The 18,859-nt window shown below is 32.7% G+C and overlaps 1 protein-coding gene and 2 long non-coding RNA genes across 5 annotated transcripts; 1 reads left to right on the top strand and 2 right to left on the bottom strand.

Annotated features, from left to right (window-relative positions):
• Positions 1 to 1,357: 1,357 nt before the first annotated feature.
• On the bottom strand, positions 1,358 to 18,423 carry LOC130675477 (phosphofurin acidic cluster sorting protein 2). 3 transcript variants are annotated; one of them, XM_057481203.1, is made up of 11 exons: positions 18,215 to 18,423; positions 9,191 to 9,782; positions 8,982 to 9,081; positions 8,736 to 8,891; positions 7,983 to 8,102; positions 6,347 to 6,630; positions 6,060 to 6,265; positions 5,573 to 5,920; positions 5,049 to 5,443; positions 4,848 to 4,964; positions 1,358 to 4,719 (listed from the first exon to the last, which is right to left on the bottom strand). In XM_057481203.1, exons 1-11 carry the CDS (start codon positions 18,316 to 18,318, stop codon positions 4,586 to 4,588), a joined length of 2,556 nt encoding a protein of 851 aa, XP_057337186.1. In that variant the 5' UTR covers positions 18,319 to 18,423; the 3' UTR covers positions 1,358 to 4,585. The 3 variants fall into 3 exon arrangements, with proteins under 3 accessions (XP_057337186.1, XP_057337185.1, XP_057337187.1); XM_057481202.1 differs by having other exon boundaries at positions 7,983 to 8,105; positions 18,215 to 18,422; XM_057481204.1 differs by lacking the exon at positions 7,983 to 8,102.
• On the top strand, positions 6,627 to 7,780 carry LOC130675513 (uncharacterized). Its single transcript, XR_008991299.1, has 2 exons — positions 6,627 to 7,306; positions 7,404 to 7,780. It is a non-coding gene; the product is annotated as an uncharacterized LOC130675513 (long non-coding RNA).
• On the bottom strand, positions 12,793 to 16,091 carry LOC130675511 (uncharacterized). The gene is made up of 3 exons (XR_008991297.1): positions 14,697 to 16,091; positions 14,367 to 14,482; positions 12,793 to 14,310 (listed from the first exon to the last, which is right to left on the bottom strand). It is a non-coding gene; the product is annotated as an uncharacterized LOC130675511 (long non-coding RNA).
• Positions 18,424 to 18,859: the final 436 nt, after the last annotated feature.

Below are 18,859 nucleotides of genomic sequence, written 5' to 3'. Positions count from 1 at the left end.
CTGGGATATCGAGACTAAAAATTGATTTATTGTGTCATAGATATTTGATTATCTACGGAAAAAAATATAAAAGTAATTGAAATGATGAATATTGAATTGTCTTGGTAACAGTGATGTGTAATTGAATATAGATCAAATTTTATCACAAAAATTATTTTATTTTGTGTTCAATGTAACTGTTAATTTAATCTTACTGTTGATAATTTTAAAAATTATACTGATATTATATAACTGCACTATCTATTTTTATTTTTTAAAATATGTTTTTTTTTAATGATTATTATTTATGAGCGAAGATTGATAAAATTATATAAAAAAAAAATATAAAATCTTTGTTTTCAATGAAAAAACAAAAAAAATTATCGTATTATCAATGAAATAAAATCTTTTATGTTATTATACAACTGGTAAATAATTTATATAATCTTGCTGTTGCAATTTCAATAATAAATTTAAAAGTATACGACATAAAAAAAAAAATACTGTTTAAAAATATTATTAAAATAAATAATATGAACAAAATGATCTCTGTGTTTTAAAAAAAATAAAATATCAAGTTCATCTAGATATTTCTATATCTAATAATGCAGAAAATAAAATAACTGTTAAACTGCCGAGTGGATTCAATTGATAGCGCAGAAAAGTCAAGATTTTTTCCTTAGTTTAAGTAAAAAAAAAATAATTATAGTGAAACTTCAAAAACATCACAAATGGGGGATATTTTAAGTTTAAATTATATGAAATACTTGTCATTAATTTTAATTGGCTTTAGTAGAACCAAAGACATTTAAATATTTATATAATTAGTAGGGATGAGCGAATAGTTCGAACTTACGAATTATTTGCACGCCCCCAATAATTTTTGTTCCATTGACTGTCAATAATTATAATAAAATTGACAAGAAAATCTTACGTTGATGCATTGGCCCTCTATTTGCTGTCAGAAATTTTTCATTTATTATATAAATGCTTGTAATTAAAAATAAATAAAAATTTATAATTTAATTATTTCTATGTATTAAATTGTCTTTCAAATTATTAAGTTATGTAATAAATAAATATACATAATAATATACTCGTGTCACTGATTAACATTAGAAAATAATTTAAATTCATGTGTTCAAATCCTGGCAGAAATTTTTCCACTGACTACAAATCAGCACCCGGTCGGTGCAAAATTTTTAGTCCGGTCACCAGTTTCCTGAACCGAAAGTTCACTAGATCAGACTCCAAGTATTTGACCCGGAGCCTTAATATTTTTTTTTGCCGCCTGGTTTAAATTTCTGCCGGGAAATAAAAATGGAAAATTAAAAAAATGTAATGAATGATGAATTTAAAAATAATTTAGGTAACAAATGTAGTAAAAAAAAATGCGTTACATTTATATTTCAAGAAGCTTACAAACATCAACAACATATGCTTTTATTTTAAAATTAAATTTAATCATTACGCCTCGGTTACTATACTTCTTATCATTAATATTTTATAATTAAAACATACCACTTCCGATACTCATTTCCTTTTGGATTTTTTTCTTTCATTTTAAAATACATATTTTAATTATGTTCGTTTTAAAATTGCATACACTTGTGTCCTGAGCATAATGACATTTTAATTAATTCCACAGCTTAGTTTATAATTTACCTAATAATTAATAAAAGTGTAACAGTTTTGTTTTTATATTTTTTTTTAATAATTAAAGCTTAAACCAAAGAGCAAAAAAAATCATCAGAAATGATTTTTAATTAATATCACATTTTTAAAAAACATCTAATTGTTCAATTTATTTTTTTCTACAAAGTAAAAATAACAGAAATAACAAAAAAATAACTTATTTTACAATTTCAACCGGGCTAAAAAAATAATATTAGTTTTAGTGATAATTATTATCTATACGAGCCCAGGGCACAAGAAATTTCTACTCTAATTAACAATAATATCCGCAGTTTGAACATTACCTTTAAAATTATGTATCACATACAGGTATTTCATATTTTATTATATAAATAATCGGGAGTTGAATTAAATCAGGCTTCACATCTAATTATTATTTCAATTAATTTTACCGCCGAACGTGCGCTACCGACTTTTTTTCCATTTTTCTTCTTATCCCATACAACAATTTAATCTCTTTCACTCACACAAGCACTCAGTTCTTTATTTTTCGCAATAATCTTTACATTACAAAGAGCTCGTCGCTGGTAACGGTGATTACATTGCAAATATTTTTTTATAAGTAGGCACTTTCAGATATTCTGTCCCACTATCGATGACAATTGATAAGGGACCACACACATTTATCAATCATTACTTGTAATCCATTATCGTCTTTTTCCTTTACATTACATTATATTTTATATTCATTATTTTTCACATTAATGATAATAATAATAATAATAACACACAATTATTATTTCTTCCATGACACCGCGACAGAATCATCAATTGTGCAGACAAATAAAATAGACACGAGATATGCTTTTCATTTTATTAATAATTTTGAGCTTAAACCCTCAGTTTTAAAAAGTAAAAAATAAAAAAAAAAGAAATTTCATTATTATTTTTTTCAATCGAAATATTAACAGCCTTCTTTTAATTAAACTCTCTAATATTTTTGATAATATATTAATATATAATTATCTGTACATGTACAGCTTGACATCCCTTTGTAAACACAATAAAGACTCCTAGTTCTATAAACAATTTTTTTTTTTTTTTTTCATACATATATTTATTAATTATTTATTATTATTAATTAATAAACTAAATTAAAAATTCAATTTGAATATATTATTACCATTATGTCTTTAATTATTGTAGGCTTTTGAGCTTGGGCTGCCTCTATAGCCCTGTAAAACTCACTTTGTAACAAAAAAAAATTACATATATCTTTTTTCTTCTAATTATTCTTTGTCTTTTGACCACGTGCTTGCGACCCCCGTCCAAAAAAGGTCTCGCGGACCCAATCTTTATATGAACAAAAAATTTCTAGTTCTACATAACATTCAAATAATATTTCAATTAATTCTGTTTAAAAAAAAATGACTTTTATTGATTTATGACTAGAATAATGAGTAATTTAAAATTATAATTATTATCGTAATTGGTGAATATATCCGTTCGATAAATGGTTCGTTTAACCATTAACCGTTGGGTCGAGCACGCGATAAGAAATATACATATGTATACACAGAAAAAAAGGATTTTTTATATATATATATGTAAAATATAACCAGCGTTTAGTTAAACATATTTTCAAAATTAAATATTCTTTTTACCAGAGATTTAAATTGAAATTAAATTTTTTTCACGCGGTCCAATATTTTAAAATAAATTATTTATATTGCAAACTCCATTTCGCGAGGGTTTAATCCTCTTTTAAAAATATAAAATAATAATAATGATGATGTACTACAACATATATTTAATAAAAAATAAATTGAAAATATATATATTAGAGAAATAAAAAAAAGAAATTTTTGTGCGATAATTTATCAGCAACAATCGTCGTCACACTTATCTAATATTTTTATATATTATATATATATGGTTGCATTAATAGAGCGATGGATATTCATACTAGTCAGATGGCAGGTTTTGTTGCTGAAAATTATCTCAGCTATTAAACGATGAGGCAGTCGCTCAAGTACATCATGGCCTTTTCTGATTTATTATTCACATCAATTCCACAATTGTTTTATTTATATATAATTAACTATTTTGTTCTATTAATTTTTTAATTATTAAGCCCAACTGAACCGTATAAAGCAGATAATTAATAAAAACTTTATATATTATGGTTAAAAATAAAACGACTAGCAATAATTAATTAAAAAGTTGATGGGGTTTGTGAGCGAAAAATAAAAAAATTAATCGATATTCTTTTACAATAAATTTATCAGCTGAGTGATTTATAAGGTGGGCTAACAAGTTGATAATTTTAAATTATTTGTTCATTTAATTTGGCATTAGGCAGTCACTGCAACCGCTACGTTGCTCAAAATAATTGTTAGCAAGTAATGAAATTTACTCTAATTTTTTTGCTTATAAATTTCTACACAAAAATGAGCAGACGTACCTACAGTAATATTTTTTTTTAGATCAATAGTCAATTTAATAAAGGAATGACTTTTTTTTTAACTCTACTCTCTAGCATCGTTGGAAAAAATTTTGAATTTATTTAGTTAGCGTATGCAAGAGTTAAAAAAATATTTATAATTTAAAATGATACTTTAAAAGTATATTAGGAAGAAAAATATAATTAGAAAAACGGCTTTGAGCCAATTTATAATTCATAAAATAAAAAAACAAAATAAACATAAAAGAAGTCTTAGGAAAACTCGTTGTCGAGTCATAGTCAAGAGCTTTAAAGCCCACATTACGTGTTAATAAAACTCGTTATTGGAAAAAAAAAAAAAAAAAACGAAACGAAATTACCACAAACTCATCATTAAAACTCACCGGGAGATTTCCCTCAGGCCTTTAAATTAATCAATGTGACGAACGGCTAAATCGATACCAACGAATTTAAAATTATAAATAAATTATGGAATAAGTTAAGCATTTAAAAGGGAGACTTAGAAGTTCAGGTGAGACTTGGGGTTTGTTGCAGCGGGTTGTAAATAAGCATTGCAACCGGAAATGTTTTTATGTGCGTCTGCCACTGCGCCGAGAGTTGGAAGAATTTAACGCCGTACCATTCAGTTCCGTCGATGGTTACTGGATTTAAAATAAAATAAATTAATTAGTATTGCCGTTAATTTATGACATGTAGTTAAAAAAATCGATATCTCGATCATTATATAATTTGTTTAATCGAGGACAATCAATTGAAAGCCTAAGCTCACCTCTCCATGGAATGTTGTGAGTTTTAGCGGAGCAAATTAGTCGAGTCACGCCATCCACTGCCTGGCTCTTGGGCTCATTCTCTTTCTCTTTTTCTTTTTTCTTACCCAGTCTCATTACTGAAAAAGTACTCGCGTTATGTTACGTGAAATAGGATAGCTAGCACACAAGATTTAAATAAAATATTGTTATTATTATCATACTTTTCTGTTTCTTTTCCTTTGTCGTGTAATTCATAGAGAGATACGGCCCGGGATTTTCTCCCGCTGTCGGTAATCTCTGCACGTGCAATGCTCTGAAAGCTTGACGAAGTGTACTTTTTCCTTTATCACCAAGTGCAGGTTTGCTCCAGTAGTCAAGTTGAAGTTCAACGGGTTCCCAGCCGTCTCGTGGCTGACTGACATTTGGGCTGCTCGGCGGAGTTAATTTACCGGGTGGTGGTATCGCCAGACTGGGCGGCGGCAAGGATGGTGGTGACCCCGACGATACTGCTGCACCTTCCTCAAGGTCAACTGAAGCGGAACTGCTGCTGTCAGGACACCCGACGCGCACATCATTTACAAATGGAATGAATATTTGACTGCTGTCGTCTGTCTCCCTGTCGACAGTATGAATATGCAATAAATACTTTGTTTCAATATACATTTCTTCAGACAATACTAAGACACTTGACGTCATTGTCGCAACAACAACGTCACAATGTACTGCAGAGGAATATTACACGTACCTATATGTGACCATGGCCTCGGCAATTGGTAATAAAAGTGTGGGCCCGGTCGTTGCTAAGTATTCTGATACACGAGCTGCGCCTTCACTCGCCCCGCTCGCTTCACGTTCCAACAATTCTCGCCACTCTTCGCCAAACAGCATCGAGTATTTACTGTCCACAGACCCGAGGTACTTGGACAGTGAGTTTGAACCCAGTGGTACTATTAGAAATCTCAAGTAATTTTGCCAATCTGGTGGTCTGAAGCTCAATAGATCTACGTAATGCCTAAGAACGGCGTTAACAAAGCTGTCTCCACCTGCTATCACAACTTTTATTGGCGCAGGTGGTTTCGCCGAGCTATTACAACTGTAAAAAAATAAAACTTTAATCAGCATAACTCCTAGGTAACATCAAGTTTTGCTTGATAACTTGTGTACTCCGACTACGAGACACCGTCAAGAATGTAAATTTATAATTAACACCAGCAAACAAAATGAGTTCTTACAATTTTTGTATCCTAGCGATTAAGCAGGTGAAGGTCGCGCGGATATCCGCCGGCGAAGCAGTTGTGAGAACTCGCAGATTACGTTCTTGAAGCCGAGCTGCTAGCACAGCACCACCAGGATCTGCTAGAGAAACTAGAGATACTGCTTCCGGTAATGAGTCATCGGGCAGTACTCGGCTCAATTGCTCAACTAGGGCTTTTCGCGGCTAAAGTGTCAGAGGGGATTAGTCATTTAATTGTACACTCAACTGAAAGTTTAGAAGATGAATGAAAAAAAAAAACTGTACCTCGGAATTGTTTAGCTCAACAGACGGCTTAAGATCAACACTCAGACTATGCTTTTTAGATTTATTACTTCCAGGCGTGCCCCGGTCCCTGGCAAAGAGCCTACTCCTTCTATCAGTATTTTCACTTTTATTCGAGTGCTGATGATGCTGCGGCTCTGATTTGGGAGGTGAACCCGCGACCGTACTCGGCGCATCATTGGCCTCATGGTCGGTCCAGTTTTCGGGATGCGAGTCGCTGTCCGCTCGTCTTGAGCTATCGTCACTCTGTCTGTCACCGCCCCTCTCTGAAATTTATTTCCGTTACTCTTTCTGCATTACAGTGCTCATTGCTCGGCATACTTTTCAAGTACTTAAGCTGTACGCTATAACTCGTAATATATCTGATTGACGGACAAAATAAATCGACATTGTGAAATAAGTAAAGTACAATAATAAGTTATTTGGTGAGTAGTAAGAAGACACTGTAGAAAAAATATGATTTATAGTTAAACGTGCCAAGATAATTTATCACTGGATATAAATTTTATATAATTTCACTTTTTTTTAATATATATTTCTAACTGGCTGAAGTATTTTTATTTGACTTACATTTAAATAACCATTTTATCTATCAATGTTTTTTTTTTTTTTTTTCCCACCAAAAAATAAAAAAAAAATTTGATTGATATTAAAAGTGAAGCGGCGGGGAATTACTTACACAGTGGATTACTATAAACGTGGGCATAGAGATTCAACAGAGATATAAAAGAATTTATAGAATGAAAAGAATACGTACGTATATATGTGAGTAGAAAAATAGAGACTTCAGTTGGATAATATGAGAAATAGTAATTTTAAAAATAACAAACAAAATAATACAATATGCACGCGCGCGCGTACATACGTAATTTAAAATCCCATTTAAATAAGGGAGATTTAATTTAAATAATAACAACAATATACTTTAATTAATCGTGAACTGTAAGTACATGCAATATATTTTTATTAACTCAAACTAAAATGTGTGTAATATGAGTAATAATAATAATACAATTTGTTTTTTTTTTATTGTTTTCAGCGAATAAATAGTTATTTATTTAAGTCTACTGCTCCATAATACATAATGTACATAATGTGAATAGAGAAAATGAAAGGATATGAGTGTAAATTTATATAGATTTAAAAGTAAACTTAAAAACAAATACAAATATATATATTATAATATATTTTTTAGTTACGAATTAAATAAAATCAATGCCAAGTGTATTATTTATGAGGACACGACGTCAAATGCAAAACTTCAAGCGCTGGAGTTACGCCTCCAATCTACAAAATTCATTTTCTTTTAAATATAAACTCAGTCTTAGTTTCTTTGTGCTTTAAATTTAAAACTAAAGACAAGGTATTGACATAAACGATCAACAAAATGGTTGCCAGCTACAGAGTAACTAAAAATATTTTTTTTAAAATTAATAAAACGCGGCTGCATGCGCGGTTAAAGAACCGTTCATGCTCTGGTGCTTAATGGTGTTTTAATTAAGTTTAAATAATCAATGAAACTACTCGATGACGGTGAATGAGGGTGTGAAAGAACGTTTAATAAATGAGAGAAGCAAATGAATAATAAAAGACGTGATGCTTTTATGTATTTACGTACCTGGGGTTGTATGTCCCACACGTGTTTTTTCTTTGACAGCTGAGCCTGATGATGACTGGCATACATTTGCTGCTGCCGCTGTTGTTGTTGTTGTGTTTGTGGCAGAGTCCTCTCTGGTAACTACTATTGAATTGTACCATGCAACAGTGCAAAGCCAGCCCACCAAGACTTTTATTTAGTTTAATGAATTTTCGTTGTCGTAATGATCAAGGGACATATATTTTTATAAACTATATTTAAATGATATACTTGTAGTACTTTATTCCACTGAATAATTATTCTCTTCTTCTTCTTCCTTTTCTTCCTCTATATATTTATACTTATGTATACCTACGGTCCTTTGGTATTTTTAAAGCTCGATAAAGTCAAGTCAATCTCTTTTGTGTCGTTAAATTCATGGAGGATTATTATTATTGTTATTGCATTATTATACGGGAAAAATGATACGATTTACGTTATTGATAAAAAAACTTGATACTAAATAAATTGTATTTATCATAAAGCTTTTTAAATGTTTTTATTATGAGAAGAGCTTAAATAAATTGATAAATAAAAAGTCATGCTGTGGTTTATCTCTGATGATAAGATTGTAGGGTCGCGTGTGTGTAAACAAAAATGGGGATACGTAAAAAAAATGAAACAAGATTCGAAAGCTCGGCGCTCAACGTGCCTAAAATTCTACAGATACGATATATACGAATGGAAAGTTGTATATTTATGGAGTGTGTTATCGGAGAAAGGAAAATAACTCACCAGGATGAGGTGGTGCTAGAAGCGAACGACTAGAGCTGAAGAACGGGCGCAGTGATGGCTTTGGAGTACTGCTAACAGACATGGTATCCAACTCAGGGCCACTATCCGACAAGTCCTCTAACTCATCAAAGAGTTCTTCAATTTCCATGTCACCACCTGGAACGAACACTTGCAAAATTAATTTAACCGTTTTACTCAACAAGTCTTCATCTCGGTCTTGGTAAGAGCGGGCTGTGTTCCACTTACCCGACAACTTTTGTCCAATCTCTTCTTGGTCGTGTTCTAGCTCTTCTGAAACTCGGAACCGCTTGAGTAGAGCAATAAACTTTTGCTTCAAGTTTCTTTGCTATAAAACCATGAATAATAGCAATATAATTATATTATTTACATAAGTCCAGCAGTAAAATAAAACAGTTATAGTGGCAATAAAATATTCAGATTATAATAAAACGTACTCGAGCATTTGGAGGAATTTTGTTTCGATTTTTCCGCCTGTGGACTTCTAAAGTCGGCTCGCTGTCGCTACCCTCAGCTTCACCTTCAGAGCTGAACTCTTCTTCTTCGTCGCTGTACTCTGGACCGAGTCTCTCACTTGGATCATTGAGCAGCCTCTTGTCCTGATCAACTGGCTGTGAACTCAACGCAATAACATTTACTTTGGCCAATACCACTGAATGCCCGCCGTATTTTTCCGCTTTATCTGATACCAGCTCCAGCTCGAGATCCATTTGCTTCTGCAAGACTTGAGCCATATTTATTACACCCTCTGCTAGTGTTTTGTAGCCCAACATTGTACGGTTTTTGTATCTCTTTCTTCTCTGCAGGAGTATAAGTAATTTATTGCCGTCGCGTTTCAGAAAATGTGGATACTGAAGGGCAAACTGTAACTCGAGATCAGTGTCCAGTATACCGCCAGATGGAATCGCCATTTCGTTTGACCGTAATGTCCTTTTAGAACTTTGCATCTTAACTGCAATGCTGATGGAAGCCAGATCTGCGCCGAGAGGCCGGAGAATCACAAGCCGTGTAAGGGTCAATGTGCATAATCTAGATTTATAAACACAAAGAAAAAAAATTTATGGTTTATTTTTATTAAAAAAGTGAATATTATATTGACAATTAATAGTCATAAAGATTTAGGTCGCTGATTTTAATTCTCAAGTAAAAGTTTTTAAATTCAAAAGAGCGGATCCAATATTGAGAGTTTAAATTTAAAAAATAGAACATGTCAGAGTTGAATATTCAATATTTCAGACTCGCTAAATTAAAATAAAAATAATTAAAAATAAAAACCAATATCTAATTAATTTTAATTAACGTCTGATGATTATTATTTAAAATAAAAAGGATTAATACCTGAAAGATTAAAATTAACAGGGATCGTTAGCCTTAGAAATGTATTGGTAACACGAGAGAGGGAAATGAACCCTCAGAATGTACATGAATCTCCAACGGGCAGTTTTTATCCATGACAACTTTTATTTCTACCCGAAGGGGCTGCTTTCTAAATATAACCACTGGCAGTAACTACAGGTGGTAAAGCTACAACACTCAGATAAACGAGTAGACGACGTCAATATCTATAGAGCATGTTGGTGTTCACATACTTAGCACACATTCATATAAAATATTACCCACACACCGACACATTCGCATGTACATCAATGAAGGCGAGACGAAAAGAGTCAACTTTAGCTTAGTCGGCACGCGATGAACGAGCCGTGATTAAATCCGAGAAGGGTTTGCGTCTTGCCTTCATTATTTTTCGTTCATTGCCATTCTCCACTATTTTCACGTGTCCAAATTCAGGTAAAAACAACGCAACCAGCGAACAGACCATCGCACAACAGAGTTTAGCGCCGGACAAAACCATTGTACTGAGAAATCGATTGTTGTTTTATCACATCCAGCCATAAAATAGCGGAGTAACAAAACGAATGGTCATAAAGTAATTTGCCATGTAGTTGCAATGCTGATGCGTGGAATATAGATGAACAACTATATTGATCGTCTATGTATATATGAGGGTGAAAACACAGGTAATTGACAATGAACGTGTGCGTGTGGCTCCAGGGGGTCGGCTACGGCGATGAGGACTCCCGTTGTCGTGATAGCCAATGAAAAAACCCCATACTCGGATTTATAACAGGTGTACTACCGATATACCGCCACGTAGATTGATAGCTAATTACACTTGATTTTAAAATCCATGCCAAGTTTTTTTTAGCTCGAGCTAAAAAATTAATCGAATTTTTTTCACCGCCAAGTTTATCCGCTCGAGCTAAAAGTAAATTTAACGCCTGGCTTGTCCAGCGAATGCAACAATAAGGGATAGAATTTGAATACGATAGACTTAATTCATGGGCTTTATCTGCAAGCATGTGGCAAATGTTGCTTTTGTAAGCCGCGAATTGTTCATGGGCATTTTCACGCGACTCGCTGCCGCGAAACTCTCCTCCATGTACGTCGCATCTAAATTACAGTACAAACAGCGTGTCAGTAAGATGTTTTGCCGTTTGCTGCATGTACTTGGCACGATGTTACGCAATGTTGTAATGTCTGTTGGTAGTCCCGGTGACATCCAATCGATCCGGTTGCTTTTGCGTTGGAGTTTAACACATTGCTAGCTTTCGCACGCACCTGCTACCTGCTACTATCTCTAGTACATAATCTCACTTTGCTATCTCACTCCATCCGTCAGCGGAGTTTCCGATGCTTATTCCTATCTACTGTAAATTTAATTATAGGTGGGTGTATTGGCTTCAACTAATACACGTCTGTATGTAAGCTCGATTCATATAATAAGTTTTTTTTATTTTTAACTTCCTATCCAGTTCATCTAGAATTTTAATTCGGTTCCTTAACACGAGAATCTTATAAATCACTCGCGGATGCTAGTCAATGAATATCCAGTAGTTTAGTGAATATTTTATTCATTTTGTCTGCGTTTGATTCTCTATTCTCATTTACTTTACAATTTATTCTTGATCCTAAAAAAAAATAAAAGATAATGGAAAATTTTCAGTATTTGGTTTAAATTTAATTTTAAATCGAGTGTAGGGTAAAACTTTGAACTTTTTATATCATATCCACTTTAAAAAAATTGTAGATCACTTCGATATCTCTCCCTACTTACTCCGTATGCGGGGTGATTTTTTTTTACTCCAGAACGAGTCACGGAGTGAATTCGGATTTAAATAAAATTCCTAATCACTTTGAATTCACTTCCGATTTTTTACAGTGGAGTATATATATAGATATATAATAATAGTAAGATGAAATAAATGGAAAGCGAAGATAATGAGACACTTGATGAATCAAGTGGTCATGAATTCCCGGTAGAAGCCCACAGCTCTTTATGACCAACTATATCAATATTATTGCAATATATATCTATAGAGATGCATATATTCATATATATATATATATATAAGTAATATGTAGGTAATAATGAAAACGCGAGTGATAGATACAGAGTAACTATAATAGATCGGTATGTATAGATACCCTACAAAACCACTAGTTTGATTAACATCAGATACAAATGCAACGATGGAAGGATGCGAGGTTTCATATTTACCGTTGACTTGTGACGCTTATGACGTTTGGGTTTGTGTCTGAAAATGGAATATCGATTCACAACTACATATTAAAACTACTACTGCTGCATTTACTACTACCAGAGACATTGGTGCTGTACTACTACCACTACTACTACTACTATTACTATCAGAGAAAATGAATAAGAGAAAGACATATAGACACGGCTTTTAATATTACTCTCTTTCTAACGTATAAAGTGTAGGAGTTGGGAGTAGTTGGGCTGGTTAGAATGAACAGGTGTATGTTTCTTTTATTTGAAACCCTCATTCGTTTTGTACCAATGACGTACATGCTACTCTATTATTTATTTTTAAATAAATTATTTACTGGACCCATTACCTCGAATTACTTAAATATTATTATTATTTTTATATGCAATATAATATTCTGTCAAATCGATTCAAATGTACCCACTGATTAATATTTATATTAAGAGTAATGATGATTTTAAAATTGTAGCGATCGGTATCTATATATTTTATATATGAATGAGGAAATGTGTAATGATAATATATTGAGGAAGTATTAAATGAAATGAAGTGTGTCAAGGATATGATGTGTGATATGTGTAATAATTGATGGATGTTTTTAAAATTTTTGGCATAGAAAACGTGATAGACAGTCACACGTGAAGTAATAGTAAGCCAGATAAACATTTTGCGAAACTAAAATGTGTCTCGACGGTTAGTCTTTTGGCACGCAAAGGCCCGCACGTGGCTCCTCTTTATTAAGTAATGTAAGATATCATTCTTTATAGTGACTTATTGTATTACCGTTAATTACATTAGTCGACTAGAATATTAAATAATGTGTAATAGGTCATTAGAGATAGTAAACCACAAACAAATATAATAAAAATCTAAATAGGACATAAACTTTAATGCCATCCATAAGGATAATAAATTAGTGGACATTTATATTAGGACTGAAATTATAATTTATGGTCCAATGAGTCTCGAGCACGCACAAATAGTACGAAGGCTGACTGAAAATAGCTGGGATGAAGAAGAAAATCAGGAAGAAAATAAGGAGAAATTGCGATAGGGGCGAAGAATAAAGGAACTGTGTGATGAAAAGTCAAGTGGTTGCGACAGTAAACAGCGGAAAAAAAATTAATTAAATATATTTCCTCAAAGTAAATATATATATATTTTTTAAATTATCTTGAAGCCGAATCTCGTCACATGACAGTAACGCTGATAATTTTTTTTCGTATGAATAAATTCCAATAATCTCTTGTAGACCTCATCTTTTTCTTCACTTAAAATATGTACTGGCAAATAAATTCACGGGGGTTGAATGTTGGCCTCAATTCTGGCTGCGTATATATGTATCATTCATGTACATATACACTCGTGAGCTTTTTATCCTCACTCTCTTTCCTCTTAAATTTTTTTTCTCTTTCTGTACATTAGTTGCTTTAGTCTTGAGTGCATGAGCTTGCCACCACCTCTTTCACCTCCTACATCTTCTCTTCTCCATATTCTTTTCCTCTTGGTCTTTTCTTGTGCACTGGAGATCGAAGAAACTGACATTGGGTTGCTCTTCAGCATTCCAAGAGCATGCGGCTGTACAACGACGCAACACACTGCCGGAGACAAAAGTTAAATGAAATAATAAAAGTAATTAAATTTAATAACGATTGTTTGATTAATTAAATCTTCAGTACAATACCGACTGTTGTTCCAACCACTTTGTACACATTTATTTTCCATTATTTTATTTACTTTTATATTTAATTATTATTTGTTTCGCTTATTACATTAGCCGAGTAATTGTGTATACAAGGATGAGGAAGACCAGCTCGTAGTTGGTTTTACTTTTATGCAATTTTACGGGTTTGCTGGCGTTGAAAAGTCCAAGTAAAGAGAATTGTACATACAGTTGTTGCTGCTGGAAGGAAGGTCGATCAGTTTCGAGAAATCTTCTTTGTATTCACGCTTTGCAATGTCTTTCATTCCCGCTCACGGCTCTGTCGAGGTCGTTCTTTTTTATTTATTTATTATTATTATAATTTTTTTTTAATACCTTTTGCGTTGCTGTCCTCTTTTTCCTCAACTCTTCCACTTTTATACGAGATTCTTCTTCGCTTTTTTTGCTATTTTTTACCAGCAGAAATAATATTTTTTTTCCCAGCAGAGACACTAAAAAAAAATATAATGATGAATTTTAATTGAACTACTGAAGAACAAGACGAGTTGATGAAGTATCGATTGAAATGAGCGAATATGGACAACGTCAATCTAGCACAAGTCCAAAAAATGTTTTCAAGGCTACAGTTTGCCGGTTATAGATTTAACTGGTAGCTTGTGTTCAAACTGATGATCCCTTTGATTAATTAACGTATACATTATATACCTATAATATATACCGCAAAGCCTAGATAATCTTCATTAGGGTCAAATGTTGATGACATTTGTATTTGATTGGCTGCTCTGACGCGCTTTGATCCTCTCTCTGTCGCTCATTCCCTCTCTGTCTCTCTTCCTCTTTGTCATCTTCATTTATATACTAATAAAAATTTAGTATCGTAAACTGACGACGGAGACGACCACTCTTTTGGCCCTCGAATCCCGCATTGCACCAGCTTTCAGTATTACGTCAGACAAATGCAACAAGCGTACGCCAAATTCTAAATGTTTTGTCTCATCAGCCGCGCAGTAATAAATCGACTTAATTAATAAGTGATTTAAAAATAAAATCATTTTTTTAAGGGGCAGCATTAGTGTGAGCGCCTGAAAAAAAGATGATTTTTAATTTTCATTAGAAATTCAACTTGTTCGCAATTTCCCAAGGCTCCAAAAAAAGTCCCCCCATTGCTGCAGTGATAGCGACCTTCACAGAGCTCGAAATCAAAAAAGCCCAAAAGTTTATTAAACTAGAAGGTATTGTCTGTACCATGACCCCCGATAAAAAAAAAAATGAAATTTTTCAAAATGCCGGAGTTTTAAAAAAAATTTCAAATTTCGCGCGTAAATTTGAATTTTTATTCAATCGGAAAACTGGAGATTTTAATTTTTTAAAAGATCTGATATATTTTTAAAGGTATAGACTATCGAAATATGAAAAAAAAGACAGTTTTTCAAAATTTCACACTAGTGGTGCCCATTAATTGCTTTTAATTATTTTTATTACGGTTTTCAATGGACATTCAAGTTTCAGGATTTCCTCGACCTCGTGGCCTCGACTGTTTACTCACGAGTAGTCTAAAATAATATAAAAAGGATATTACTCAAGGGGAACAAATCTCCATCAGATTGTTTATGTGTATCGATAAGTTAAGATTAGATTTCGAAGGAAAAGAGGAAACAAAAACCCTCGCATGGGATATGTCAACTCTAATAAAACCAGCATAGATCCAATTGCCAGTTAATTTGATTGATTTTTAGGGGAAAAATGAAACTACGCAATTCAAACCCATATGTCATTTTTATCTTCTTTGTTTTTAAAACTTTTCACTTACGTCACCTCCTATTGATTTGTTTGTCTATGAAATTTACTTAAATAATTAAATATTTCTTAACCCATGGCTGTACTTTTACTTCCGGGCAATACAAAAGCTTGGATATAACAATGAACAAAAAATACCGCTGAATAATTTTCTAGTCATTGCCAACAATTGCAGCACGCTTGCTACCTTTGAGATTAGTTCGACGTTTCTTTCCGTCTCGAGATAAGAAAACGATAAGACTTTCAATGATAAAATTTATTAATATATTAATTTATATTATAAATTATACAGTTTATGTTTTTTACACCAACTACTTATTTTATTCATTTTTTCATTGTAATTAAGGTAAGAGACCCAGTACCTGATCAGGGAACAAGTACCCGAACACTCCGTGTATTTGTATGTCTATATATTTAGTCAAATTTGGTAGATATAGATATACAAATACATGAGTGATCGGGTACTGGGTCTCTTACCTTATAAATAACGAAATGATTCAATAAAAAATTTTAAGCAGAATATTCATGACTAAGAAATTTTTTGCATTATGAATTGAAAACGAAAATTTCGAGCCAAGAAAAAATTTTTTTTGGCGAGAAGAAATATCTTGCGTCAGAAATCTTTTCCGGTCCCGAGAAATTCTTTTTTCCTGAGTAGAATTTGGACTGAAGATGATGCTGGTAAATGGAACCAGCAAAATATCACCAATAAACAAATTTTTATTCGACATGGATCGGATGTATCTCCAACTGCACCGAAGTTATTATTACTGTTATTATTTTTAAAACAATCACGTCACATTTACGTGGTAAAAAATATATTGTGCGTGTTATTATCTAATTGTTTTACTTCGTTGGGTTGTGAAATACCTAAAGATATTTGCGTATTCTCAGAAATTTATTTAAGATTTAAAACGATTCACGTAAAATATAAAATAATAATATATATAGATATTTATAATTTTCGCGGAATACTTTTTACTTGACAGTACGCTTTAAATAAATTAGCGTGTCATTAAAATTTATTTACACGAGTTGAGGTTTTAGTATGTAACAGCAGCAGCAGCAGCATGGCAAGATATGAGTCATTTGCAAGCAGACTGCGAATATCATACATTTAGTTGTGATAAAAAAAATAATTTAAAATCGATTTAATAGAATTTGATGCTGCCATGTTTTACAACACACTCATAACATAATAACACACACGTCAAGTGTTGTTGGATCGAATTATATTACACGTATCGTATACATGGAAACCTTATCTATCTGCACTGGCGTATGTTTCAATATGCTCTTCATTAAGAGCTTCCGATCTTGATCAAGAGTCAAAGAGTTTTAAATATTTTATGTTTTTTTTGACTCATCGTCATTGAAACCCCAACAACCGCCTGATTGTCTTCATCTCCAATTAATAATATTTTTAGATCCATTTGATTTAATAAACCTCAGTATGAATGGAAACTTAAATTCCTTCGAGTAGATGAGTCTGGAATGCTAATGACTGTGACACATAATTATAAATACATGACAATAAATTAAATCTTTGAATGAATCATCCACGGGTAGAGAGCATGTGGGATGACTACTAAATGTAAATTACTTTTTCCATCGGGATCAAAATGTACTGTCGTGTCAACAGCAGCAGAGAATGCGCGTGATGAAAGTTTACGAGCATTTTTGAATGCTCGTTAAATTCTGTAAAATAGCAACAAAGGCACATAAAAATACTTAGATCATTGATACTCTTACAGTGTAATAATGAATAGGAGAGGTGGTAAAAAATAAATTTAACTGGTGAGAAAGTCGGAGTGTTAAATAAATCTGTATCGATTAAATTTCCCACACTGAGTTATGGTGTTTAGACAAAATAATAAATGAAATCTCGATATAATTAACATCTCAATGAATCCAACGTGACTCGATGATTGATCAATTGTCATTGAGAATGAGCACGTGTGAGAGAGACGGGATTTGCGTATTAAATGAGGGAGATCTGTCAAGCTGAGAGGATTGACAGCTCGCATCCGTTTGTGCTCCTGAGACAGCAACGCATTATCCCGCCTCGTCATACCTACTCCTCTACCTTTGCTTCCAATAAAATATATTTCCTATACCATTTAAATTTTATTTTTTACTTTTACTCATCTCCATCGAGCTTCACCGCAGACAAGAGAGTCGTCGCATAATCAATAGCTCGAAGACATTGTCGCTAAAAAATAATATTTACTCCAGATTAAATCATCGGGTACACAATTTCCTACCAGTAATGTATATAATATGTATATATATATATGTATATATATTTTGGCGTCCGTCGTGGTTCTGTCTGATAGTTGACTGAGCGCGATGTCGTTCACACCGGACGATGATGCGAGACGACGCAAATCTTAGATATTATGACAATAATGCTGAGGGTTTATTACCTGGGTATGCAATTAGGTGGTGTACGATCAACTTCCCAGGTAGCAAAAAGCTTCATTGGCACTGGCCGGCTCGCTGGAGCCGTCACTTTTGTCCGTTCCGCCATTATTCGGCCGTACGGGCCACCACCAATTACACGCACCACACCCACACACTGCCGCACTCCACGGCGAACTGATCTGTAATCTGTGAAATAAGACAGCTAAGACCCGGTCAGCTAGAGCAGGCTAGAGGACTTGAGCGGGCGTATGTACATCGTTTTCCAATTACTAACGCCATCTATTTTTTATTTTATTAACGCGGCAAATTTGAATCCGACTTCAGAAGGGTCAGCCTCCCAGTGTCATTTCTTTTCAATATTTGTCAGTTTAAAAATGATCCTGAAGTTAGCAGACAATTCAAAATTTTTGGATTTTTTTTTTGAACAATTAAATTTGAAGAAAAAAAAAAACTAAAAATATGCACATGTAGAAAATTTAAAAAACTACAGGTGCAATTTTTTCAAATATTTTTTTTCTTCTGGTTTATCGTCTAAAAAAAAATCAAAAAATTATTAGACGTCTGCTAACTTCAGTATCATGTTTAAAAATTATTTTTCATACATTTGAGCGGCAAAAAAATTCAAATATTCTTTTTTTAGACTCTAG

Source organism: Microplitis mediator, chromosome 10 (genome assembly GCF_029852145.1).
Source record: "Microplitis mediator isolate UGA2020A chromosome 10, iyMicMedi2.1, whole genome shotgun sequence".
NCBI classification, from domain to species: Eukaryota; Metazoa; Arthropoda; class Insecta; order Hymenoptera; family Braconidae; genus Microplitis; species Microplitis mediator.
Note: the sequence above shows the minus strand (reverse complement) of the source record. Positions and strands in the feature narration are given on the sequence as shown.

Excerpts from the sequence above, each read along its gene's own strand:
- LOC130675477 (XM_057481202.1), bottom strand. The coding sequence starts at position 18,318 with ATGGCGGAACGGACAAAAGTGACGGCTCCAGCGAGCCGGCCAGTGCCA. Across the intron at positions 9,783-18,214 it reads CCACCTAATTGCATACCCAG|ATTATGCACATTGACCCTTA; the intron begins GTAATAAACCCT and ends TTATAAATCTAG. Across the intron at positions 5,921-6,059 it reads ATCGCTAGGATACAAAAATT|TTGTAATAGCTCGGCGAAAC; the intron begins GTAAGAACTCAT and ends ATTTTTTTACAG.